Consider the following 26,919-nt stretch of genomic DNA (forward strand, 5'->3'; position numbering starts at 1 on the left):
GAACATGGCACTTTTGTCCTAAAAGTAGGCTGGCATCTCATGAAGATTCCAGTCTGGTAGGCAGATAGAGTTAATAGGACCCTGAAAAGAGACCCTAGCAAAAATTAAATTAGAAATTTCCTTGAAATGGGTGGATGTATTTCCAATTGCATTGTTAAAATCAGAAAAAGGTCTTAAATTGTTTCATTTTGAGCTAATGTTTGGCTTTTCCTCTCAGTTTTTAGTGGGGGAACAAGAAAGAATTAAATAGGAATTGGGAAATGTTTTATTCCAAGAATATGTAATTGCCCTGCAGTTTTCTCTTTTCCAGCTCCATCGTTACCTGCACCTTTCCAGAGATTGTCGTTAGAAGAACCCTGCCTATTCCAGCCTACCTGCTTAAAGTAGGACCCCAGGATTGAGAAAGCCCTTGCTGCTTTGTACTTGTAAGTTGTAAGTGAAATTATTATAGACAGATAAATGGACACATTGTTCTAAAATAAAGCCTCCCCTGTGCCAGAAGGACACAGGCAAAGCAAAGTTCATCTGCCTTCTGGTGCACCGGAAGCCACCAGCAACATAGGCGAAAAAACCAGCACGGAGCAACCTAGGTACTCAACCCAACATTTAAAAGACACTAAAGTTATCTTACATGTGTGTGAAGATTGTGTAGTTGTAATTTTGATAATTCTTACTTTAGTAGGTTCCAAGTGTTTCTTTAATTGTCATAGCAAATGTTTTTAAGAAAGGATTTGTGCCTTTTACCACTCATAAGTAACTTGGCTTCGTTCCACAACTGCCAAATGTTCTTTGCAAAAGCTTATCTTCCTGCCCTGCAAAAGCTTGTGATCACCACACAAGCCAAAATATCAGAATTGTGTACACATATTATGATTCCACCCAAGGACTTTTAGAGCCCTACGGTAGTTGTAAATGAAAGTTAACAAAGAATAGCAGAGTTAGAAGGGGCCTACAAGACCATCAAGTCCAACCCCCTGCTCAATGCAGGAATCCACCCTAAAGCATCCCTGACAGTTAGTTGTCCAGCTGCCTCTTGAATGCCTCTAGTGTGGGAGAGCCCACAACCTCCCTAGGTAACTGATTCCACTGTCGCACTGCTCTAACAGTTAGGAAGTTTTTCCTGATGTCCAGCCGGAATCTGGCTTCTTTTAACTTGAGCCTGTTATTCCGTGTCTTGCATTCTGAGAAGAGATCTTGGCCCTCCTCTGTGTGACAACCTTTTAAGTATTTGAAGAGTGCTATCATGTCTCCCCTCAATCTTCTCTTCTCCAGGCTAAACATGCCCAGTTCTTTCAGTCTCTCTTTATAAGGCTTTGTTTCTAGACCTCTGATCATCCTGGTTGCCCTTTTCTGAACACGCTCCAGCTTGTTTGTGTCCTTCTTGAATTGTGGAGCCCAGAACTGGACGCAGTACTCTAGGTGAGGCCTAACCAGGACTGAATAGAGAAGAACCAGTACCTCACGTGATTTGGAAGCTATACTTCTCTTAATGCAGCCCAAAATAGCATTTGCCTTTCTTGCAGCCATATTGTGCTATTGGCTCATATTCAGCTTGTGATCTACAACAATTCTCGTTTGTAGTATTGCTGAGCCAAGTGTCCCCCATCTTGTAACTGTGCATTTAGTTTCTATTCCCTAAATGTAGAACTTGGCATTTATTCCTATTAAGTTTCATTCTGTTGTTTTCAGCCCAGCACTCCAGTCTATCAAGATCACTTTGAAGTTTGTTTCTGTCTTCCAGAGTATTAGCTATCCTACCCAATTTTGTGTCATCTGCAAATTTGATCAGCGTTCCCTACACCTCCTGACAAATCCATTTCGGCTTCTAGTAATCACTGCATTGATTTCAAGGTGTTTACAGATTGACTTCTTTATAATCTGCTCCAGAATTTTCCCAGACTGACTGGTCTGTAGTTCCCATGTTCCCAGGTTCCTTTTTGTTTTTTTGAAGATAAGGACAACGTTAGCCCTCCTCCAGTCGTCCGGCACCTCACCCATCTTCCATGATTTTACAAAGATAATAGACAAGGGTTCTGAGAGTTCTTCTGCTAGCTCCTTCATTACTCTTAGATACAGTTCATCGGGCCCTGGAGATTTAAACTCATTCAGGGAAATTAGGTGTTCTTTGACCATTTCTTTATCAATCTCAAACTGCAATCCTGCCCCCTCAACTTCTGCTTCACTTTTTCCAGGGGAGTCATAGACCCGCTTTTAGGAGAAGACCGAGGCAAAATAGGAATTAAGCACTTCAGCCTTTTCTTTGTTGTCTGTTATCAATTTGCCTTCCTCATTAAGCAGTTGAACCACCCACTGATGATCTATTTAGATGGCTCACTAGTTATCCAATATGGAGTAGTTAAAAGAGGGATTTCTTGCATTGTATTTTGTTCCATTGTAATGATTTTTGTTTATCCTTGCTTTTTGCCTTCCCTGTATTTTGTCTTTTGTGAAAAGTCTTGCAAAGTCTGTAATCCACCAGCAAATGTATTTGTATTGTGAAGCCTTAGCCACAGATGATCTAAAAGAAGCTAGCAAGCTTAAGTTTTGAATTGCTTTAAAAGGGGGGAAATTGTTAGCAGAACCACCTCCATTTTTAACAGGAAACTGTAAAATCTCCATTGCACTCCAAGCAAAATGTCAAAATGCCCTGTATAAGAATGTCTCCTTGTGTGCGTCCTTGCATCCTTGATTACTAATATAAACAAGAGTCCTGGCTCCAGCTGTCTGTGTTGGAGTTAACTCTCTGTAACTTACTGTCAGGCCAAAGGTATTGTTTACAGGACTGTTTAGCATAATTAACTATGCCTCAGTGTTATGTTCTGATTGGTTAATGCTGCTACTGGGCCCTGCCCCTTGAAAGCTTTAATACTGTACCATATTCCCTATGTCTTTTGTCTGATTGCTCCCTTTGAAGAGACCAGGCCTTGATTACTAATCAATAAAGCGCTTTTGAACCCTCTGTCGCTGGAATGGTGGAGTCGTGCTTAAGGGCTGTTTGGATCTCGTCCTTGGGTGAAAAGAACATTGATCTAACACCAGGACCAGCCCCCGCAGGGAAAGGCTGCCTGGCAGCCCCAGCACGACACCCGGCTGACCCTCTTCCCTTCCGTAACCTTTGCTAATGCTGCTGAGACAGCCAGAAATTCCACCCCACCTGCTCCTGTGAGGATGCTCAGGGCCATCGAGCCAGCTAGCCATGGGAAGAATGGGGGAAGGGGGGGCAGCCCTGAGCAGCGGTTGTGCTCTGCTCCTCCCCAGACTGCTCTAGGGGTCAGTGCTGCCGGGGAGGGGCGATGCCTGGCGGCAGACCCTCCGGCGTAAGGCGAGGAGCCTGCTGGCTTGTCCTAAGGCCAAAGACCTACAGGTGAGAGCCACCTCTGCTCAGACAGAAAAGAAGCCACCTTGAAGACCCAAAGGGAAGGGGGAGAAAGGCAGCATCCATTCTTTCGAGCAGCAGCACGCCTGCCCGACACCTGAACGCACGGCCATCTGCGTCAGCAGCAGATAAGCCCTGGCCACCTTTGGGGGAGGGTCCCCTCTTCACGCGCACACAGACTGTGAGCGGTTCTCCCCCTGACTGCCATACCTGGGGGACAAGGAGTTGTTGGGCATGAAGGCGAAGTCCAAGAGAGGGAAGAAGTCTTTAGGTCCTAGCATGCCAAAGCCTTTTGTCAAGTTGGGATGCATCCTGCCAAAGAGAGAAACGGCACGTCTCAGTCGGGACAGTTCAGCCACGCCCCACCAGATGCAGTGCCAATTCCACTCCCCCCGCCCCTCTGCCAGCCCACAGCCTCCTCCCCACGTGCAAGGCACTAACGGCAGGAAGAGAAATCGGCACCATCCATCCATCCCGGTCCACAGTCCCTCTTGCCAGAAGTCACCGGATGTGTCCTCCTAGGAGCCTCATTTGGCTCACATTTCCCACGGTAGGAAATCCCTCCGGGGAAGAAGCTCCACAGCCCAAGGCCCCGGCACTGGGCATGCAGAGAGCCCTGGGCAAGACGATGCTTTCGGCCTTCGTCACGCTGAGCTCCCTGCCTCCGCATCAGCACACGCCCCCCCCCTTCCCTTCCCTGTGGGGCTAAACACCAGCGATGTGGAGCAGAACGTTTTCCGGTGCTTTATTCTTCAATGGATTTTTTCCCCTTTTCATAAGTTCATTAGTAAAAATGAAAGAACACCAATCACAAGCACAATATTAGCTAAGCGCGGCAGGTTCAGATGTTTTTCAGGTGAGTATCCTCAACCAGTATGTGAGAGAATACAAAGAGGTCATTGAAACGGCTCAGTGAGACTGAAGATGCCCCCCCGCCCCGGCCCGAAGAACCTGCACGGGAGAAAGCCGAACTCTGTAGAAACAGGCCAGCGGCTGGCAGCTTCTCATGCCCAGGACTTTGGGCTGGCTAAATTAGTTAAGTGTGCCAACAGTTTTCAGTACCTTTGCCTTCAATTTAAACCACGTAAAGGAAATGATGATGAAATGCATGCTATTGTCTTTAAATTTTTACAGCTGTTAAAAAAATTGTATACATAATACAACATTTAAATCACAGTAAGTATGCTTTAATTTCCCCCTCAAATATTTCAGGTCAAATACTTGTGTATTGGGGGAGGGGGGGTTAATTATGATGGGGTATTTTTTTAAAAATTTAGTTTACTAAATTCAAGTAAAACAACCCTGCTAAACGTGATCTCTCTGGGGCAGGGGGCGGTGGCCTAGGGTGCCATCAGCTCTAGCCAGCATAGCCAACGGGGAGGGGTGATTGGGGTGGGTGGGTGTTGTAGGCCAAAACCTCTGGGGGCCCACCCCTGCTCTAGGGCAACAGGACATTTTCTGATAGAAGCTGAACCTTTTTTCCGATGCAAATGAGCCTGATTTGCGAGGGGGAAATGTCCGGAAGCCCCCTTCCTCACCGGCTCCATAAGGAAGGAACACGGAGGGAGACGACATGAGGGCGAGGAGCGGGTGCTTCCAAGGGGGCCGCAGCTCCACCGCCAGGCAGAGGGGAGCCCCCCCCCACAGCTGGATGCTCAGCACAGACCTTCGCTCTGACCACCGGCGAGGGGCTCCGGTTCACGCCATTTCACATCAGTTGTTCTACAAGCTGTATGGCAAAGGGGAGGCACTTTTCACGGATCCTGGCCACATCCACACAGAGTCAAGATCCAGGGAGGCATTTGATGGCGGAGGGAAAGAAGGAGGGGCTCTGCCCACAGGGCCCCGGGAGCAATGGTACCGAGTCAAGACGGACGCCCTGCCACCAAGAGCCGCCTCCAAGTATGCAGGAACTCACATTAGCAGCCGGTCCAAGTAGGTGATGGCGTACGGAGAGAGAGATTTCATGCCCAGAACAGGGAGCATAATGCCGAGCCACACTGCAGAGAGAAGAGTTGGTACAGCAGCGCTTAAAAACAAAACACACACACACACACACGCCTCTCCTCTCCTCTCCTTTCTTTCACAACGGAGCTCAAGGCAGCGCACGCGGGGCTTTCCCAGGTGCAGACCAGACCCAGTCCTGCCGCCTTCCGAAGGGCCACTGCAGACCATGCAACCACACGTCTCTCGGCTGGGCCACTGGGGAGGGGCGGAAAAGGAAGGGCTGGAAGAGCCCCTTCAGGCTCTGGCTCTACTTCCAGCCGCGGATTCCTCCTGGAGAGCCTCAGGGCGGAGCCTCGCCCTCCTCTCCCTTCGCAAAGCGAGGCGCTTTGGGACACAAACCATCCCACGCCACCCGGCGACTCTGGCGTGAGCCCTGCCTTATAGCACAGCTCACAAACTGCTGTTAGCAATGAGATGCATAGGGAAAGGCGATGGGCAGCAAGGCACACTGCGCTTGACCCCTCCCAGTGGGCCCTGATGCCGTGGAAGACACATGCCTGAAGCCCCCCCCCCTTCACAGAGCGGGAAGCCCCTTAAAGCATTCCCAAGGGGATCCCTGAAGCCAGGCACAGGAGGCGGCATCGCTCCTCGGAAACCGTGTGCGAAGAGCCCTTGTTTTCACACAGAGCAATCCTGCAGAGATTGGAAAGGCAAAAACCTTACAATGAGAAATGGCAACTATGAGCGCTCGGACCAGTTCGCTTGCTTATATGAACTCCAAGAAACCGCTGCAGCAGCAGCAGCAGCAGCTGGAGATTAATCAGGCCCCTTTGCCATATGTGACGAAGGGGCTTGGCAGAGAGATGGAGGAAACATCCAAGCACTGGAAACCAGGCCCAGATGAACGGCGTCCGAGGCTGTTGAAAGAGCTACTGGATGGACGCTCAGCCTGGAGGTGTACAAGCAGAGACTGGACATCCGTCCGCAGGGGCTGCTCTAAACTGGTTTCCTGCACTGAGCAGGGAATTGGACTCGCTAGCCTAAATGGCCCCTTCCAACTCCGTGATCCTTCCTATGAAAGGCCTCTCTAGTCCAGCACTCTGTTCACACTGTGGCCATCCAGCTGTTGATCAGGAACCCCCAAGCAGGACACAGTGCAACAGCACCCTCCCACCCATGTACCCCAGCAACTAGGCTTACTGCTTCTGCTACTGGAGGTAGCACATAGCCATCAGGACTAGTAGCCATGGATAGCCTTCACAGAATCATAGAATGGCAGAGTTGGAAGGGGCCTACAAGGCCATCAAGTCCAACCCCCTGCTCAATGCAGGAATCCACTCTAAAGCATCCCTGACAGAGGGTTGTCCAGCTGCCTCTTGAAGGCCTCTAGTGTGGGAGAGCCCACCACCTCCCTAGGTAACTGATTCCATTGTCGTACTGCTCTAACAGTCAGGAAGTTTTTCCTGATGTCCAACCGGAATCTGGCTTCCTTTAACTTGAGCTCGTTATTCCGTGTCCTGCACTCTGGGAGGATCGAGAAGAGATCCTGGCCCTCCTCTGTGTGACAACCCCTTAAGTATTTGAATAGTGCTCTCATGTCTCCCCTCAATCTTCTCTTCTCCAGGCTAAACATGCCCAGTTCTTTCAGTCTCTCTTCATAGGGCTTTGTTTCTAGACCTCTGATCATCCTCGTTGCCCTCTTCTGAACACGCTCCAGCTTTTCTGCGTCCTTCTTGAATTGTGGAGCCCAGAACTGGACGCAATACTCTAGATGAGGCCTAACCAGGGCCGAATAGAGAGGAACCAGGACCTCACGTGATTTGGAAGCTATATTTCTATTAATGCAGCCCCAAATAGCATTTGCCTTTCCTGCAGCCATATCACACTGTTGGCTCATATTCCGCTTGCGATCTACTCCTCCAGGAATGTATTGAAGCCATCACTGAAACTTGTGGTAGCAAATTCCATAGTTTAACTCTGCCCTGTGTGAAGAAGTCGTTCCTTTTCTCTGCCCTGAATCTCCCAACAATCAGCTCCATGGGATGATTCCTTTGGCATTATGGGGGGGGGGGGGAATGTCTCCCCGCCCACATTCTCCACACCAGGCATCGTTTTGTACACCTCTGCCGCATCTCGCCTGACTTGGTGCTCACAAAGAGGCCTTGCTAAAACCCTTCACTCTCCCTCCCAGGAGGTGCTGCTGTCCTCACCTTTAAGTCCTTCTGTAAGATCAGCAAATCCAGCTTGCCCCAAGGCCCACATGACTGTGAGACATTTAGCTGGCCGGTTCTGATGGGACCTCAGCAACTCGAGATACTGAAGCAAGAAACAAGCAAAAGGCAGCAGCATTAATACAACGCTCCCAGTGGGAAGGGAGGGAGGCATGCAGAGCAGCTGCATGGGGAACTCTCCAAGCAACAGGGACAACGGCCGAAACCCAACGGGTTGCATCCCACACACAGCGTCAGCGCCAGGCTGCTGGGCTGATTCAGGTACCTTCGCCCCTGCCGGCCGGAGGAAGAGCTCAGCTGGAGCAGCTCCCCACTTCCCAATGGCTCAGAACCGCCAAGGCACATCATAATGCTCATACACATGCTGCCACTGAGAGCAAGGGCACCGCTGCCACCCATGCGCTATGCAGGGGGCGGCTCCAACTACTCACCTTGCTCAAGTTCACCGTGGCCACTTTAGGCCTGTCCAACAGCACAGCCTGTATGCAGATCCTGTAGCCGTGCAGCGACTCCCCTGGGAGGGAAGAACAGCCGGGCAGACAATTAGGCGACACCAAGAGCAGGCCACGGCGGCCTGGGATCAGGCCCGCCCTGAGCCCCCAGCAAAGCTACTGTAGGGCCAGGCTGGGAGGGACCTGCCGAGAGTGAGCAAACCTGATTTCACACCTTCTTAGCTCCTCACACTGGGCCTGCTCAGACAACCGCCCAGGGAGCTTCAGCTATGGGGCGGTATATAAATGTAAAAAATAAAAACAACAACAACGTGCTAAGCCATGGTTATGCCACTAACCCCTTTGCAGCAAATGGTTAGTGAGCGTGTTTAAACCATGGTTATGTAGCCACCAGGGTTAGGAACGGCTCACATGACACACTAAGCCTGAACGTTTAGCTCGGCATGCTTAACCACCGTGGCTTTGCATGTTGTCTGAACGGGGTCAGTGTAATGAAAGGAAGGGTGTGGTTTCAAGGGGTCCGAGCACATGCCTGGCACACTTCTCCCTCGGCCCGTGCTCCTCTGTTGTCCAGCCCCCCCAGCATAAAGCCCGCGTCTTCCGCACGGCCCTTTCCCCTCCCTGCCACACCTCACAGCATGAGGAATCAGGCAGGAGCGAAGCTAGATAGGCGCACCGCCTCACTGACGGCCCTGGTCCCTTTTGGGGCCCTTCCCCTCTCCCGAACATTGCTTCCAGAGTGCGCCCCCCTTGGAAGCGGGACCTGCCTGCCTGCCGGCCCTCAGCCACACACAGTGCCCCCCTCCCCCCCCCAGGTGACCACGCTGGGCTGTCCTCTCTCTTCAAGGACACCCACGTGGCAGAACCTTTGACCCAAAGATGCATTTGCTGAGCAGGCTCTGCTCCAGCCTCACCAGGACTCTTGTCCAGCTCTTGCAACATTGTGTAAAGGCAGTGGTCAAAGAACAGCTCCAGCACACCCACAGCCTTCGCCAGGAGGGACTTGATGATGCTCCTCAGCTCTTTGCTCACAAGGCAATAGGGATAGTCTGCAACCAAACAGAATAGGGGGCGTAAAGGAAGGCTTGTGGCCGGCAACCACTGACCCTCCACTGCTGCCTGTGCTTCCCGTAGCTGGTGCCTGGAGACAAACACCAGGCATGGATGGGAGGCCCCCTCTGAATGAGCTGTGCAGCCCACCACCAGGACCTCTCAGGAACACCCCATTTGGCCTTGACCATCCAAGGACGACACTGAACAGACATAGCAGTGGTGGTGGGGGCACAATAATGTGGGGGCAGGAGCATGCTGGGTTCTTCCCGGCCTCTCCGACTGGAACCGACAGACGGGGCTCAGCTGCTGCCTTGCCAGCACCACGGCAGGAGGTGCTCTAAGGAGCCCAGTGCCTCCGGCCCCGCCATTAGGGAGGTTTGCCCTGTCAGACTTCAAGGGATGCCGGCCTACCTTCTACCACAAATACTGACTCTTTAGTATGGGCCCTCCATGGCTGGGGGAGGGGGCTTTTTCTTAAAAAGGTCAAGGTTTCTGGTCTTGTTCATCAGGAACAGAACCAGCACAATGTAGTGGAGGAAGCAAAGTGTAACAGAGGAGGCAGCAAAATACCCTGCCTGCACTGCTGGCGATAGCAATGGATGAAGTCCAGAGTTTGCAGAGTCTCAGCCCAAGTAACGGCACTGTTGCCAACACAGCCCTATTACTACGCAGCCGCAAAGCCCACGTCCCTGTGGACTCAGGCGGAGCCCCTTGAGACCATCTGACTCCCGCAGGCTCAGCTGACCTCTGCCCTGCCTGGAAAGTGCTCTTCTGAAGGGCACTCTGAGCACAGAAGACAAAGGCGGTGTTGACGTTCTTTAAAAGAAGCTGCAATTCAACTGGTTCAGGGGCGGGAAAGAGCTAAACGGAGGACCTCTATGGAAGGGCTTTTACTTGATTGGGTGCTGTCGATTTCTTTTATTGTATTTTTAATTGCGTTGATCTGTTGTGCTGTTATATTCTGAATATCTAGTCTTTGTTTTTTTATTACTATTAGCTGCCTTGAGTGCCATATTTGGCGGAAAGATATATACATTTAATAAACAAACAAACTGTTCAATCATGCAAATTCACGAAGCATGCAAATACCGGTAAATCCACCCACCCACCGCAATTTACAAGACTTAATTCAACCACAGAATTTTTTTTTCTAATTGTAGAATTGGAAATCCCACACACAAGAGCGTATCAGCATGCCATTTACTAACATCTGTCTCATTTCTCCTTTAGCGATTAATGAATTACCAGGTCAGAATGCCGTGCAAGGAGCTGTGCAGCCCACACGCCACGCCACGCCCGCACCAGGCATGCCCACCAAGCGTGTGCAAGCGACAACAGCCTCCCCAGCACGACTGACAGCGAAGCCATTTCCAAGGTGCCACTGACCGTGAGGGTGCGGGCTGAGGGTGGGGTCACTCTTTGGGGCCTGCAACTTGTAGTTCAGATATCCAGCCAAGTCTTTGACCCACACGGAAGGATTCTCCGGGAAGAGGCTCAGGCTTTTATCCAACTCCTTCTGAAGTTCTACCAGATCAAGCTGGGGTGGGGGGGAAAAGATCTAAATGAACAGCTGGAAAGCAGGAACTGCCAGTCCAGTATTAAGTGTTGACAGGGTGTGTGTGTGTGTGGAGGGTAAGGTCTGAGTGCTGAAGAGACAACTGAAGAGAGCACCAACTGCCTCTTTGGCGACACCTGTCCTGCATTCCCTGGGGCTACCGATGTGCCCCGAAGGAAGGCAGAAAAGGAGAAGCCAAGGCCAGGAGGTTCTTGAAGAGGCGGTCAATCCTCCTGGGAGAACTATATCAGAAGCGGGGGGTGAGGGCTTGGTAACGTGTGTGTTTTTTTAACATTTCAAAAATGTAAGCCACCTCAGACTCCTGGCAGAACGGCAGTATTGTAGGAAAGGATTAAATAAATAAATAAAACGCCAAAGTAGAACAGCAAATGGAACACCATGTCCTGCTTCGTTGGTCCCTGGCTGACAACTGTTTGGTCACTGTGTGAACAGAGTGCTGGACTAGATGGACCCTCGGTCTGATCCAGCATCAGGGCTCTTCTGATGTTCTTAGAGACAGGCAGAAGTATCCCACACAGCTCACTATGAGCTACTTATTTACTTATTATTTTGTTTATTAGGGCATTTGTATCCCGCCCTATATCACAAAGATCTCAGGGCAGCGTACAGATAAAATCCTGCCCACACTCCTTAACACACCTGGAGCTCTTTGCATCTTTCCTTCCACAACTCTGCTTGGCTGAGTTCGGTCGACACGCTAACCAGCGGTTGTTCCCCGCTCTGTCCCTATTACCCGCCTCGGTGATTAGCCTGTGTCGTCTGAACTCAGCCCTTGTTTCTTCTCCAAATATGTGAGGCGTGTTTTCTACCCTTTGCTTTTCAAGCTGAGGGAGGAGAGAGAGGAGGAAAAGAGGCAAAGCATTTGCAGCTCATAGAATCATAGAACAGCAGAGTTGGAAGGGGCCTACAAGGCCATTATAAATAATAATAATAATAATAATAATAAGTCCAACCCCCTGCTCAATGCAGGAATCCACCTTAAAGCATCCCTGACAGGTGGTTGTCCAGCTGCCTCTTGAAGGCCTCTAGTGTGGGAGAGCCCACAACCTCCCAGGTTACTGGTTCCATTGTCGTACTGCTCTAACCGTCAGGAAGTTTTTCCTGATGTCCAACCGGAATCTGGCTTCCTTTAACGTGAGCCCGTTATTCCGTGTCCTGCACTCTGGGAGGATCGAGAAGAGATCCTGGCCCTCCTCTGTGCGACACAACCTTTTAAGTGGACCATTGAGGGCTGTAAAGCAGACACAGGCAGACCGGGGATTCTTTCCCTCTGGCAGGTGGTTGCTGCCATTTATTTATGTGTTCATTCCCTATCTATACCACTCAGTCGCTGAAGCTCCTTGGGCGCTTCGCAGCCAGTGAAAGCCCCCAAAGAACGCCTGGCTTTCAGACTCGTGTTGCCTGTCTTGTGCCCACGGGCTGAGGGTGAGCCTCCGGAGGGCACCCTCCACACATGCTCAGGAGTCGCCTTCCCACCCCACCGCCTGCACCCGTGAGGTACCTCAAGCGCCCCCCCCCAATCCTCCGCTGCTCCTGGGCCGGCCCACGGTCCCTCCGGAGTGTGGAAGGGGCCGGCGTGGCTTTTCCCATCCACAACCCGCACGTGGCGGCTGGTGGTCCCTGGGCCTGGCCCGGCGCCACTCACCGCCTTCAGCGCCTCCTCCAGGGCCCGGAAGGGGGCTTGCTTGGCCGGCGGCGCCTCTACACCGGGGGCGGCGGCGTTGGCGGGCAGCTTCTTGGCGCTCCTGCCCGCGGGCGGCGGCCGCCTCTGCTGCTGCCCGTGCGGCGGGGGCACCTGCTCCTTGCTCTGCCGCTTGGCCGGCTTCTCGAAGCCCAGCTCGAAGAGCGTCTCCGAAGGCGCCAGGGGGGCTGCGGGGGGGGAGGGAGGAGGGGGCCCGTCAGGCGCGAGGGCAGGGGCAGGGGCAGGGGGACGACGACGCCCTCCGCCAGGCCCAGGCAGGCAGCGGCGCCCCTTCGCCCAGACACCAACGCCCGCCAGGCTCCCGCGGCCCCCGCCCTCTCCGCCCGGCTCCCCTCACTCACTCGGCTGGGCCGGCCCGCGGCCCCCGTTGGCCTCGCCCAGGGCCTTCCGAGCCGCCGCGCCGCCGCCGCCGCCGCCGCCTCGCCCTCCGCCGGCCGCCCTCCGCCCGGGCTTGCGCACCACCTCCCAACGGACCGGCGCCGCCGCCGCCGCCATCGCTCCTCCACCCCGGCCGCTTCACACACACACACACACACACGGGGCAACGACGGGCGGACGACGCACGCGCAACGGCCGGGCGGACGGGGCCGCCGATTGGCTCTCCGCGGTCAGCTGGCGGCGCTGATGGGAAGGGCCCGCCCCTCTCCCTCTCTCTCTCCCTCTCTCTCTCGCGCGCGCACCCCGGCCGGCCGCTCTGCGTGCCACGTCCCCCTCTAGCCCGCCTCCCCGCCCCACGTGACGTCCCAAGCCCCGCCTCCTGGGCGGCTCTGGCGCGGCGCCGAGAGGACGGCGGAAACGCTCCGCGAATCCTCGCCACCCGACTTCCGGCCTGGGAGCGGCTCGCGGGCGCCGCCTCGCGGCCGTGGTCGTCCGGTTCAGGCCCCGCCCAGCCCGAGGCGCGGCTGAGTCCACCTGCAGAGCGGGGGCGGGCAGGGAGGAGGCCCCCGCGGTGGGAGGCTCCGTGCTCCCTGCAGGGCCAGAGGGGCAGTTGAGCCTATTACGTGCGCCAGTGGCTGGGGAGCATGGGTGGGAGGGTGCTGTGGCGCCCGAGTCCTGCTTGTGGGTTTCCCATGGGGGGAAATGGGACCCTCTTAGTCAGTCTTAGGCGCCTTCAAGGCGATGCCGACTTATGACGACCGCCTGAGTCAGCGGCCCCCAGGGGTGGCCAACACCGCCTCTTGTGGCAGTGAGTTCCATGGTTTAAAGGCCGTCTTCTCCCTTATGAGCCTGCCCGTGCTTTGAGATCTTCTGGAGAAGCCCTTCTTTCAGTCCCGCCATCTTCTTCACAGGCGCGCTTGGTGGGAACATGGGAGAAGGGGGCCTTCTCGGTGGTGGCTCCCGTGCTCTGGAACTCTCTCCCTGGGGAAGCTAGACCAGCTCCCTCCTTGATGGGCTTTCGGAAGCAGGCTAAAACTTGTTTGTTTCGACAGGCCTTTGGAGAATAATCTGGCCCTCCATCTATGTTAATGTCTTATAATTTTGTTGTGTATTTTAAACATTTATGGTTTCGTTTCCCCCACCCTCACCCCCACCCCATGTATGTTTTAAACTTTGTAAACTTGAGGCCCAACATTGGGCAAAAGGCAGGATACAAATAAATATAACAATTATTATTATTATTATTATTATTTAACTCTGGACCTCCTTTTATCTGTCCTGAATTTCCCACCAATCAGCGCCATGGGATAATGATCCACACTGGGTTCTAGTATTATGGGAGAGGGACAAAAATGTCTCCCTATCCACACCAGGCTATCCACACCAGCGCTAGGCCACTGCTTGCCGGCCAGTGTTCTCTGGCCTCGGCCTGCTGCTGAGGATGTTTTACATTTGTAAAAATCTTGTATACTTTTTTAACGTTTACTGTTTTTAACTTTTGTAAACCGCCCAGAGAGCTTCAGCTATGGGGCGGTATATAAATGTAATAATAAATAAACAAACTAGGGCACAGCACCACTGCAGGGAGACTGATGTGGCAAAGCGCCCCCTGCGGAACTGAGAACGGGCTCACCTAACGTCCAAGCCACAGCAAGTGCCTGGGAACCAGAAAGCGGGGGTGGTGGTGGAGAGGATTGGAACACCAACTCCTTGGGTCCTGGACATGCTGCCTGGGGCTGCTGGGAGTTGAAGTGCAAAACACCTGGGGAGGAAGGCTAGCATTGGAGTTGCCCGGCTCAGGGACTGACACAGGTGTTTAGCCCACTTCAAGGCTTATGCAGAACACAGCGACCCGAGTTCAGCCTCCAAAGGAGCAAGGAAGCACAGCACCATAGATAGATGCTGACAGGGTAACCAGCCTGCCTCCTGCTCACAGAATGGATGAGTCCCAACATGTTTTCCTTCCCCCACCCCCCCCGGCACCTGTCCCATTAATTGGGTGCTTGTAAATTATGAAGTTAGAAAACCATGGGGTTATAGTCTGGGCAAACAAAGACCCCAGAGGGGTGGGTCTGAATCCCTAAGATGCATGATCTTGGTTTATCCCCCCAGTGCACCTCTCAGGTATAATATCTGTCACCTCACACAGCTGATGGAGGTTTTTACCCACCAAAGCTTCTGGTGAGACACAGCTAGTCAGCCTCCAAGCTGTGGCCATAGTTTTAATGCCCTGCTGCTGCTGCTGCTGCTCCTCTGGACAAGGGCCAAATTGGGGCTTGTAAGGGGCGCAGAGGGGCACAGCTCAAGATCTACCCAAGCCCCAGGCTGCTTCCCTGGTGAGGGAGCCGCCGGCATCACCGCCCCTGGCCCTGTGGCAGAAGGCGCTGGGCTCCCACGGCAGACGCCGTCAAGCCCCTTGTAGAAGCCGAGGTGACAGCTGGCAGGAGAGACGGGGAGTGGTGGGGCGCAGCAGGTCAAGCGCCTGCTCTGGGCTGGGGAAAGAGGCCGCGACAAATGCCTGGCGGGATACAAGAGCAGCGGAGAAGAGCGTCCCAGCCAGGCTGAGGGGCGAGGCTGCCGGCTCGTCCCCATGGAGCCTCGCTTTCGAGCTGTAACGGGGCTGCCTCCCTGTTCCTCTGAAAACTGCACCTGGGCTCCAATTGCCCCTCAGCCACGGTGCTTAGGAGATCACCCTGAGCACAGACAGCCTGCACGTGCCCTCCCCTGGCCATAGACGTGGCCTGCCAGAGGCAGAAACTGCCATTTTGCTTTACACCTCCACAGGCAGGTTCAAAGGGAGGCCGTGGGCTCTCCCACCCGAGAGGCCTTCAAGAAGCAGCCGGACAGACACCAGTCAGGGATGCTTTAAGGTGGATTCTTACAATGAGCAGGGGGTTGGACTCGGTGGCCTTAGAGGCCCCTTCCAACTCTGCTATTCTATGATTCTCGGCAAAGAGCACAGCCCTGGACCCGGCACACAGGACAGCAGCCATGGCTGCCCGTCGGAACGGAGGTGGGCCTTCACAGCACAGACACAGTGGGTCGGATTGTTAACCACACAAGTTTATTTCAAATAAAATGCAACACAGATGCAGGGCTTTGCACACCAGTGTCTGTGACCGAACAGGCAATGCAAACGGGGAACAGATCAAGGCAGGGTCTGTGTGGCAATCTGGTCAAAACAGCATGAGCCAAGCCTGGGTGGGGCCAGAAGCAGGAGGAGGGGCAGAGGCCGGTGCCCCCCGCCCCCAACGGTGGGCCCCAAGTGCAACAGGCCAAACGCAGAGGTGCTTCTGGGGAACAAAACATTTGGGGGGGCTCCCCTTCCCTCCCAAACGCCAAGGCTGCCCTGCCGCCGGGGCTGCCCCCCCCCCACCTCCACAACGAAGCCCCAACCAGAACCAGCCACCATCTGCTTGGCTCTCCTCCCCGCAAGCCCACTTGATATGTCTGATGGCGGCTTCTCCATCTGCCCCCAGCTCAGCAGCATCATTAAAATACCCCCCCAATAAATAAATATTCCGAGCCCAAGCCCTCCCCCTGCACCCACCCATTGGGCGCGCTTCCAGTGCTGAGCCTGGCCTCCAGGCTCAAACGCTCCCAAATTCTTTGAAGCCAGGAGGGGGAAGCAGAGCTTGGCTGGGCATGAACACGACAGGCAAAGTGCTAGTGAAATCCAGTACGGAAAAATATACAAGGAATTTGTCTCTCAATATAATACAAGGAATTGGGAGCGCTCACACCCAAGACAACTAAAATCAATAAATAAGGAAGATGAGTTGGGGACCGGGAAGGAGGGGGAGGGGTGAGGAGGAGCCCAGGGCAGCCAGCCGGGGGCCCCGCCTGCCCCACCGCAGGCCCACTGATGGCGCTGACCCCCTCTCTCCACGGACGCCTAGCTACCAGGTCGCTGTGGGCCTCCCGCGGCATCTGCAAAACCCCCAGAAACCACCGTGGGCCTCTCGTGTCGGTAGAAACCTGTTATAATGTGTGACTGTGCAGGACGAGGCTGTACAATGCAAAACCTTAAATGTCCATGGTCAGTGAGGAGGAGGAGGAGGAGGAGGAGGAGGAGCGTGGGGCGGTCTGTAATGGCGGGACAGCGAGCGGGCGAGCAGGCGGGCGAGCGCACAGCTAGTATTCGTCCTGGTCCTCCGGATGCTGCTCTCCCAGCTCGTCGTCCTCTGGCGGGGCGAAGCCTTCCTGCAACGGCACGGGCAGGGGCATGAGCGAGGCCGCGCTCTTCGCCATCCCACCCGCCGGGCACGGGCCAGCCGAGGGCCAGCCTTGGCGTCCCGGCCTCTCCAGAGCACGCTGCGGCCAGGCCTGCTCACGCACTTCCGCCCGCTCCCCAGCCCACTCCGCACCAACCTCTGTGGCATACAGGATGCCAATGATGCCCGAGACGATGGGGCTGCTCTCGCTCTCGTGCTCCTGGCAGATCAGCTCGATGTCCCGTAGTTTGCTGAAGTAGAAGTCGCGCTCCTTCTCCAGCCCGTCCACCGTCAGCTTCAGGTCCATCAGCTGCCCCAGAGGAGACAACCAGCACGTCTGAGCAGGTTGGCCCCTGCAGGCGTGACGCCCTCCCGACCCAGCGTGCCCTGACCCCCGCAGCGGAGGGCGATCCTGCCGGCAGGCAGGCAGGCAGGCAGGCAGGCAGGCGGGCGCTTCAGCCGGGCACACGGCGTCGGGCAGGGGCTGCTCGGGCCAGTTCCCCCGGGGCGCGGCTTCTCTCTGCTGCCGGTGATGCAGAGGGAGAGCCCACTCACGCCACCGCGGGGGCCGTCCCCTCCTCCAGCTCCTCAGAGTTTGGGCAGGGGGGGAAACGGCTGGGTCCGGCCCCTGCTCTGCTTCGGAAGGTCACACCTTCGCCCCCAAAGAGTGGGCCTTGGTCATGGCGGGACCGATCCCTCCCATTCCACAAGTGGGGGTGGGGGTGGGGCGGGGGGCAGAGCTTAAGGGGAAGCCTCGGATTCCTCCCTTTCATCATCACTTTTGGGGTTGGGAAGAAAGCTCCCCAGCCCTCACCCCACCACTCTTCTCGGGGCCATTCACCCCAAGGGGGCTTGCCCAGGCCCTGCTCACTGGCTGTGGCTCACAGCACGGGGGCCCCTGCCTTCTCACCTCTGCCCTGCCCCCTCCCCAGCTTCAGCTCCCTGGGTTGGACAACCACCTGCCAGGGATGCTTTAGGGTGGATTCCTGCATTGAGCAGGGGGTTGGACTCGATGGCCTTGTAGGCCCTTTCCAACTCTGCTATTCTATGATTCTATGGTTAAAGGCTAAATGCTCCTTCGGGGAGGGGGAGGGGGGCACTGGCTCACTCGCCTCTTATTTCCAGCCTTCCTGGGGAAAATTGCTGCGGCCCAAGAGGAGCAAAGAGGCCAGTCTCGGTGACAAAGAGCAGGCAGGGAGTAGCCAGAGAGCCACAATCCACCCACAGCTCCGTGGATCAAAGCCCCCCTGCTCGGCAGGCAGAAGGCCCCAGGTTCAACCCCCGCTGTCTCCAGGTAGGGCGAGGAAGGAATCCCTGGCTGCCAGTCCGTGTCGACAACACTGGGCTAGAGGGACCCAGGGCTGGTACACGATCAGGCAGCTTAGCGTCCTAGGTCCCGAGGACCGTGGCACGTAGATGCCACCGCGTGAGCACTGGAAAGGAAGTGGTCTTTGCCTCTGGCAGGGGAGGGTGACTGTCTGGAAGGACCCTCTCACCCCACAAATCCTGGGGGGCATCTATTTGGTGGGGAAGCGGTGAGGTGCAATGGTTAGAGACCGGGACCAAGGAGACCTGGATTCAAATTGCCCATCATCACCCACAAAGTTTATTAGACGGCCCTGGGTAAGCTAATATGGACCCTGACGGCTGTTTCCTCGACCGGGTTCACCAAAGCTTGTGCCAGAATAAATGTGTTCGTCCCAATGTGCACGGAGCTCTTGGCCGGTTTTGCTACAACAGAGTCCCGTGGGCCACCCTGCTGGAGATGGCGGGACGGAATCTCAGGCCTAGAGGGAGCACATCTCTGAAAGCAAGACGCCTTGTTAGGGGGGCGGGGAGAGAGCTGTTGCCCTCACATCTTGCTGGGGATGGGGTGTGGGGTGTGTGGGGGGGTTATTCCTCAGGGGCATTTGCTTTGGCCATGATGGGAAAAAGGCTGCTGACCCCGGTGGGCCGTGGGCCTGATCCAGGGGCAGGGCTCCTCCTATTTTCCTCTCCCTCAGCATCCCACAAAATGTACGCCACCCCAAGCTCCTTAGAGAAAAGGCAAGAGCAGGGGGCTGGACACCATGGCCTTATAGGCCCCTTCCAACTCTACTATTCTATGATTCTATGAAAATGCCACCCCCCCCCACAGCCTCCAGTTATTTGGGGGGTGGGGGAGAAGGAGCAGGAACCTGAAAGCCCCGCCCCACGTGTGTGATTGGCAGGCAAGCAGAATTGCCAAGCCCAGTAGACTAGGAAGGAAAGAATTCTTTTCTTTACGTGTGGCAGGGAATTCCTGACGCACTAACAATTCCTAGGCCGCAATTAACCCGGGGGGGGGGGGGGAATCCCAAGATGCCAAGCAGATGGTTTGCCGCTGAGCGATGCCCTAGGAACATGAGGCGAGCCCTGACGCGGGGCCAGGCTAAGGCTCCATCTGGTCCAGCACTCTCTGTTCACCCAGTGGCCCGCCAAGGACCCACCAGCAAGGCAGGCTGGAGACAGCCCCCTCCCGCCCACGCGACGGTGACACCCACGTCCGCCCATCACCAGGAGGAGGAGAGCCAGGCGCAGCGCTGCTTGCCGGTCCGTCCAAAGAGCAGGCCCAGCTGCCGCCTCTTGCTCCTGGCCCACCCGTTCAGCACCCTTCCTTCGGCGGCTCGTCCGGGTCAGCCTCCTGCTCGGGGCGCAGCCACCGCCAAGGGAGGGAGAGGAGGGGGGCGGGGTTGCGTGAGGGAGGCGTTCGCCCTTCCTTCGCCACAGCGCACCTGTTGGTTGAGCTCCACGATCTGGGCATCAGCTTCACTGCCCCCATTCCGGGCTAAAGGAGGATTTTTCCGTACAATATTGCTGGGAGCGACGTTCATTCGGACTGGGTTCTGCAAGTTCTTGGGGCCTGTTGGGGAGGTTCTCTGTGGAACTTTATGAAGAGAGAGAGGTTATTCTAGACCCTGGCATCACCCCGCGCGTCTGACACCCATCAGAAGAGTGTGTGTGTGTGTAAGTGTGTAAGAGAGAGAGAGAGAGAGAGAGTGAGCGAGTGAGTGGGCCCAGCTGGAGCCCCCGGGAGAGGCTGCAGAGGGGGATCAACCAGCCATAACCGGGTGCCTCTGAGCCACGTATCGCCCGAGAAAGGCAGGCTCCTGGCTCTGGGTTCCCCTCCCTGCCCCCCCAAAGCCAAGGACAAGCATTCCGACCCACCAGAAGGAACAGAGGCCTTCCCTGCCCACCCTAGCCACAAGTGAGGGAAGAAAGCTACATGCAGGGAAGGGAGCCGTGACCCCCGGCATCCCCTCAGCTGACCCAAAGCCACCCAGGAGTGTGCTGCTGCCACCGCCGCCGCCGCCACTCCACCCCAGAGCAAGCGAGCCCCACTGGGGGGCGCCATGCAGAGCCAGAAGGCGGCTTCCGGAGCCTCCCTGGAACCCGCAGCCTCTCCTTGACTCCGCAGGCAGGCACAGGCGCTGCCCATTCGCACGGCGCCTACAACCCCTCCCGGCGGCACGTGCACGTGGCGGGACTCGACCCAAGAGGCAGGCCTCTCTGCCCCCCTTCGAGAGCAGGAGCTCCAGGGGAGGGTGCACCTGGCACCTGTGCCCAGGACAGCCCAAAGCCCCCTGCGCCTTTCGTCTGGGCCGTTTGTGGACCCCGCAAGACCAACTCCTGCGGGAGGCAGAACGCGGAGACCCAGCGGGAGCTCTGGTGCTGGTGGAGATGGCCCAGATGGACTCCAGAGCCTGCGTGTGGAATGGGGGCCTCTTCTTTCACCCCAGCAGGGGCCCTTCACCTGTGGGAGGTTCTGGATGCCGAGATCCAGGTTCTAATCTGCTCTTGGCCCCGAAGTTCCCCAGGCCGGCGCCTGGGGCAAATCGCTCCCTCCCAGCCAACTGTCAGGGCAGGAAAGAGCCCACAGACAGGCTGGTACCGGGAGACCCCCCAGCGCTGGCCGGTGTGGTGCGTAGGCGGGGAGCAGCCCCAAAGGCCTGTGGGCTGGCATCAGGGAGGTCTGGGCCCTGGGGGCGGCCCGCGCGGCTTTGCAGCAGCAGCAAACAGGAAGGCGTGACCGCGTGAGGAAGCCCCCGAAGGGGAAGCTGACGCGGAGCCACCAGGGGTGCTCTCGGCGGCTGAGCCGCGCAGGCCGGCCCGGCCCGGCCCGGCCCGGCCCAGGCCCTCTCCCGCGAAGGCAGCGCTTGACCGGCCGCAGTGCTGAACCCCTGCAGAGAAGAGCAGCAAGGCGCCCTCCTGCACACCAGTCCTCGCCTGCCTCGGCAGAGGTGCATGCCAGGGGGAGGGTGGCTCCTCCGGAAGAGGCAAGCGGGGCCTTGGCTCAGTGCCCCCCCCACTGCCCCGCAAAGCCCACGTGCCCTGCAGCAGGTCGCGGCCTCCCCAGCCAACGGAGCCGGCCCTCCCTCCGTGCCCCAGGAGCTGCCAAGCCGGATGCCGGGGCGCCGGGGTCATGCTCGAGGCCGGATCCTGGCCCGCCTGCTGTCTCCAGCAACATTACCTGCGGTGCCAATGGGTTTCTTGAGTTTGTTGAAGGTCTGATCACCTGGGTTTGGGGAGGGCGCCACCTCCTGGCCTTGCCTCGCCAGCAGCGGGTTGTATTCCTTCCCGTCGTAGTTGGCGTCAAAGAACTTCTTAAACCACTGAATGAACTCAAAGTTGTCCTGGAACTTCCCCTTGACCAGCCTTTCCACGGGGATGATCTGCAGGGACGCACAAGCCGAGGGGAGGGGGGAGGGGGGGTCAGCGGCTCACGGCTCCCGCCCGTGGGGCAGATGCCCGTGGCCCAATCCACAGGGCCCTGCTCCGCGTGCCCCCCACGCCCAGGTCCGCTTTGGGTCGCAGCAGCTGCTCAATGGGCCTCAGCATCAGCAAGCTGGAGGCCTGGGAGGCCGTTCTTTCATTTGGGGGCGGAGGGGAGGAGAGCCAAGAGGCGCAGAGCGGGGGCCGAAAGCAGCCCCTCCCCCAGCCCAGCCCCACCTTGTCCACGCCCATCTTCTTGAAGGCCGCCTGCAGCACCTTGAAGTTGTGGATGTACTCATGCTCCAGCTTGGCCTGGAACTTCACCTTCCTCAAGTGGATGCAGCCCGGGAACAGCATGTCCATGAACTGGCAATAGGCAGCACCTGCCGAGGGCAGAGACATGAGCACTGGCTCACGCCCGCACGCCCCTTGGTCCGTGGCCTCCCGCAGGGATCCCGGCCCCTCGGCTCCCTGCCACCGATGCCACCCCCAGAGGCGGCGGCGGCACTGGGCCCACGCGGTACCTGAACAGAGCTGCTCGATCTTCGTGTAGTTGAGCTGCAGGGAGTCGTTGACCCAGGATAGCATGTCATGGCGACTCAGGTTCTCGCTCGTCACAGATGTGGAATACACATTGACGGCCATGCCCCAACTGCAGGGAGAAGGGAGGTGGGCGTCACCATCGAGTCGGCCTGCCGGCCAGCCAGCACCAAATGGGCGAGGCCCGGAAGGCAAAGACCTTGCCCAGCACCCCAGTCCTTGAAGGTGAACGGGAGAAGCTGCCCGAGACCGAACCCGAGACCTTCTGCACCCACACCGGGCGCTCGCTCCGCCTGTGAGCAAACGGCTCTGGGTGATGCACGTGCGCGACACGGAAAGGCCAAACACGTCTCCGCACCCACACGCCAAGTCCCCGCTCCCTGGCACCCTCAAAACCCATCTGGGGGAGAGGAAATTGAAAGGGCCGAGCAACAGCCTGGTCCCCGTTGTGATCCCGCTGAAAGAAGAGGTGCCGGTGGGGACGCGCTGGGGACCCAAGGAAGACCCAGGAGCCTCAGTGCGGGGGCTCGCTTGTATCACGGAACGTAATTCACGGACGCAACACAAGACCCGGACGCTCCAGCCAGGAGGGGGAGGGCATGAAGGGGCGCTAGCCAGAGCTGCTCCTCCCCACGGCAGGAGACTCCATGCCCCGGTGGGCAGCCCCCCCCAACGCCCCTCTGGCAGACCCAGCACCCCTCCTTCTGCTGGGGCCCACAGTTCGCACAGGCAATGGCCCAAGGCTGCCTGTGTGATGGCCACATGCTCAGGGCCGATCCAGACGCCAATTGTGCTAAAATATGTCAGAAGGCACCACTTTTCAATAATTATTATTATTATTATTATTATTATTATTATTATTATTTATTTATTTATTTATTTCTTACCCGCCTCTCCCTTTGGATCGAGGCGGGGAACAACATTAGTGCAGGAATCAACACATTTTTTAAAACTCTTGATTTTACATTAATCTGGGTAGGCCTGCCGGAAAAGGCCAGTCTTCAAAGCTGCTTTAAAATCACAGAGGGCACCACTTTTCAAGCACAGACGCGAGAGCACGAAAGGAGGGTGCCGCTCTCTAAAGACTGCAGCCGCCACCCGCAGGCCCCACCGTGCAGCAGCACAGCCACCTGCCAGGGAGGCTTTCAAGCGGATCCCTGCACTGGGCAGGGGGTTGGACTCGATGGCCTTAGAGGCCCCCTTCCAACGCTACGATTCTGGGATTCTGCATCTCGGCACTTGCCCCAAGTTCTGCTCATCCAACTCTCACCCGGCCTTCCCAACACGAGAGAGGCTCCAAGCCTCTGCGCTTCTGCAGAGCTTCTGCAGAGCTGCCGACAGACACCGGCAGAGGCACCCTACCAGGGCCAGGCCACCCGGCACAGCCCCGCCTCCCTGCCTGCAAGCATTTGTGGCACCACCAGGGGGCGCCCAGGGGCACGTTGGCCGCCGCTCCTGGCTGTGGTGGGCAGCTGCCCTTGCAGAGATGCCCAAGGCAGGTCTGGCCTGCCCTGCAGAGCAGAGGACCGGCTGGCACTGAGCACAGAGGGGGGCCCTCGCCAGGGGAAAGACCACCCGCTGCCCCCTGCCCCCTGCCCGAGGGGCTGAGGGACAAAGCCATCCATTCACCTGGACAGAGGCTCTGGCCAGCCCCACCCCCACCCGCCATGCAGCTCCAGAGGGGCAGGCCTGGGGAAGAGCCACAGCGACTAACTCCTGGGCATGTCACAAAGCCCCCCACCTTCTCGGCCAATCAGGCGGCAGAACTGGCACATCACCACCAGGCACACAGAGGTGGCCAGCACCCCTCCTCCCCCTCTGGAACGGCCAGCAAGCCAGCGCCCCCACCCCCGGGCAGCCCTCCAATCAGCCCTGGCAAAGCGTTGCATGTGGGGCAGCAGAGGGGAAGGAGCGCGGTTGTCCTCCCACGCCCCACCCTCGCGAGCCCCGGGTCCCTGGGAACAAAGCAGCAGTCCCTCCTGGGGAGAAGGCCTTCCACTCTGGCTTCCTTAGACGGGAGGCTCAGGGCTCCAGTGCTGAACTATGGTGAACTTCAGAGAGGGCGAGGAGAAATCCTGAGGGACCGGGGAAGGGTTAGGGTTAGGGTTAGGGGCAGGGCTCCACACCCGCTCGGTGCTGAAGTCCGGGGGCCCAGAGGCCAGACCGCTCTGCCTCCAGAGCAGCACGTTTGCTGCTTGGCCCTGGGGCGGCGAAAGCAGAGAAGCCAAAACGGCGCCCTGCCTAACTAGCATCACGAGGCCACGATCCGCCGGGAAGCCCCACGGGGAGGAGCAGGGCAAACCGGGCTTCAGCAGGGCTTCCGGGTGGGTGGTGCCCCATGAGGCAGATCGGTCCAGTTTGCACTTTGCCTCCCCAGATCCATCCCTTTGCCACGGCTCTTTGGGGGAATCACCCTGCAGGGCCATTGCAAAGAGATGATCCCGATGGATCCCCCCTGGGCCCTGGCCGCCACCTTCTCCACTTCCGCACATTGCAGGATGCGGGGGCCCACCAGCTGCATTGCGATTTGGCCCTGCCAAGACAGAGGCCTGCTCCCTACGCTGGGCTGGAGGGGGGGGGGGAAGCTGGAGCCCAGAGTCCAGCTCCTTCACAGCTCTCCCCCCACCGCCACCAGTGGGAGGGCATTTCACTGAATGGCTGAGGAGCAGCTTAAGGGCTCCCTGGCAGGCCGGCAGGCCACTGTTGTGGTTAGGTTTTTAACCACAGAAGGAAAAGGACTCTAAAGAGTTAAAAAGATGTCCTTGGCCAGATTGTCTCTGCCAGGAGAAGTCCAGTATGAAGCAGATTCTTCCCTGGCCTACGTGCGGTACGAGATGTACAAGATGAAGAGACTATTGGTTAATTGGGCCAAGGAGAAAAGTGTATTTAAGAAGTCCATGTTGTATGGCTTCTTACTGCTGGAACTTACTGCTGGAACTTACTGCTGATGTTATACTGCTACGTTGTTGCTGTACTGTGAAAGGACTGTATATATGACCATTTATTCTGTAAGTAATTTATTTAGTGTCAGTAAAGCTTCTTACTGACCAAAGACCGTGAGTGCTTCTTTTTGTTCCTAAATTCAAGCTGAAACCATTTCCAGACTCTACGCTGCTGCTATTTCGCACTCTGCTATATTTTTGGGTAAGCAATTACCCCGATAGGTTATGGGCCCAGAGAAAGTCTGGAAGGCATAATTTTTGGTTGCTGGAAAGCTTGAGAGCAAAGGAACGCTGGAGGGAAAGACGGAGTCGAGCTCAGGCAGTTCATCGAGCTCAGACGGGTCTGTATCCAGTGTGAGTCGCGCTCCAGCCCAGCCGGTGAGGATGGCCCAGGTTCAGATGGCATCCAGTATTCCGGTGGAACGGCTGAATGAGAGAAATTACTTAACGTGGTCATTCAAGATGGAAATGTTTTTGAAGCGGGACAGATGTTGGAACGTCGTGAGTGTCCCGAGGCCGGTTGGTCAGACTGCTCAAGAAGCACAAGTGTGGGAAGAGCAGAATGAAAGGGCCAAAGCAAACATTGTCTTGAGTATGGAGGACTCGCAAATTGTCCATATCAACAGAGATGAGACGGCAAGAGACAGCTGGAATGCGCTGAGACAGATTTATGTGCGTGCGTCGGCAAGCACACGGCTGAGCCTCACCAGAGAGCTGTATCGGTTAAAGTTGGAGGAGGCTGGAAGTTTGGCAAATCATCTCCAACAGGTGAGATCTCTATTTGTCCAGTTGCAGGAGGTCGGAATCGTTTTTACGGAAGAGCATAAGTGCTACCTGATTTTAGGGTCGTTGCCTCAAAGCTGGGACATTCTGACAACCAGTCTGGAAAGTATGAAGACTGATGAACTCACTCTTCATTATTTGACGGGTCGTTTGCTCCAAGAAGAGAAACGGCGTCTTTCCAGGAAGGAGGAAAACTGCCAGGAAAGGGTTAAGCAGTCAGCCCTTGGCAGCAGAGAAAGAATGCAGAAAGATAAGTGTTTCCAAGACAACAGTGTGGAGAGAACCGCAGTTGCAATAAGAAAGTGTTATTTTTGCAAACAGCCGGGTCATATCAAACGCTTCTGTAAAAAGAGGAAGAAGGGAGTTACACAGGCTGGAGAGGAGAAGGAATGCTCGAATGCATTTGTTTCAGCCACAGTGAGGTGTAACGAGGCCCAAGAGGTTTGGCTGATTGATTCTGCGTCGTCCAGAACAATTTCTAATAATCCAGAGGCGTTTCGGAAGTTGGAACCAAGCAAGGTGAAGTCAATCACGCTTGCAGATGGACGAACGTCGAGGGTGGAAGGAATTGGCTGTTGCTACGTTCCATGTCTGCAAAAGGAGTGTGAACAGGTTCTGTATGTTCCAGATTTAGATTTTTGTCTCCTTTCTGTTAGTGCTCTAACGTCTGAAGGATACGTTGTTACGTTTCAGAAGGATGAGTGCCAAGTGATTAAGGATGGACAAAATGTGGCACTGGGACATGTTAAAAATGGACTGTTCTACATGGGTGCAGGTAAAGAAAGGGTGGCACAAACTGGTAACGTGCCAGACCATAAAAATTGTGTTCATGAGTTGCACAGGCGTTTAGGTCATGCAAGTTTTAAAGTGTTAAGTCACATGCCTCAAGTGTGTACAGGGTTAAGCTTGCGAAACTGTAAAAATTTCTTGGATTGTTCAATCTGTCATCAGACCAAATCCCGGGTGCAGAACATCTGCAGGAAAAGTGACAGGG

The 26,919-nt window shown here is 56.2% G+C and overlaps 2 protein-coding genes across 4 annotated transcripts in view; both read right to left on the minus strand.

Moving 5' to 3' along the window:
* TMEM214 (transmembrane protein 214) overlaps positions 1 to 26,919 on the minus strand; it is a 120,401-nt gene that overhangs the window by 13,868 nt on the left and 79,614 nt on the right. Inside the window, exons 2-8 of one of the 2 annotated variants that reach the window (XM_063123698.1) lie at positions 12,281 to 12,312; positions 10,446 to 10,596; positions 8,921 to 9,055; positions 7,986 to 8,068; positions 7,534 to 7,639; positions 5,295 to 5,376; positions 3,587 to 3,688 (exon numbers count right to left, since the gene is read on the minus strand). In XM_063123698.1, coding sequence (XP_062979768.1) covers positions 3,587 to 3,688; positions 5,295 to 5,376; positions 7,534 to 7,639; positions 7,986 to 8,068; positions 8,921 to 8,948 — 401 coding nt within the window. In that variant the 5' untranslated portion in view covers positions 8,949 to 9,055; positions 10,446 to 10,596; positions 12,281 to 12,312. Of the gene's footprint in view, positions 1 to 3,586; positions 3,689 to 5,294; positions 5,377 to 7,533; positions 7,640 to 7,985; positions 8,069 to 8,920; positions 9,056 to 10,445; positions 10,597 to 12,280; positions 12,313 to 26,919 lie in introns of those variants that run through there. The other variant, XM_063123697.1, reaches the window with a different exon arrangement.
* The window catches only part of MAPRE3 (microtubule associated protein RP/EB family member 3), a 44,128-nt gene continuing 32,971 nt past the window's right edge, over positions 15,763 to 26,919 (minus strand). The window contains exons 2-7 of one of the 2 annotated variants that reach the window (XM_063123707.1): positions 22,185 to 22,312; positions 21,898 to 22,043; positions 21,464 to 21,620; positions 19,683 to 19,834; positions 17,087 to 17,239; positions 15,763 to 16,918 (exon numbers count right to left, since the gene is read on the minus strand). In XM_063123707.1, coding sequence (XP_062979777.1) covers positions 16,850 to 16,918; positions 17,087 to 17,239; positions 19,683 to 19,834; positions 21,464 to 21,620; positions 21,898 to 22,043; positions 22,185 to 22,305 — 798 coding nt within the window. In that variant the 5' untranslated portion in view covers positions 22,306 to 22,312 and the 3' untranslated portion in view covers positions 15,763 to 16,849. Of the gene's footprint in view, positions 16,919 to 17,086; positions 17,240 to 19,682; positions 19,835 to 21,418; positions 21,621 to 21,897; positions 22,044 to 22,184; positions 22,313 to 26,919 lie in introns of both variants that reach the window. The other variant, XM_063123706.1, reaches the window with a different exon arrangement.

This window comes from Elgaria multicarinata, chromosome 4 (assembly GCF_023053635.1).
Source record: "Elgaria multicarinata webbii isolate HBS135686 ecotype San Diego chromosome 4, rElgMul1.1.pri, whole genome shotgun sequence".
In the NCBI taxonomy this organism is placed as follows: domain Eukaryota; kingdom Metazoa; phylum Chordata; class Lepidosauria; order Squamata; family Anguidae; genus Elgaria; species Elgaria multicarinata.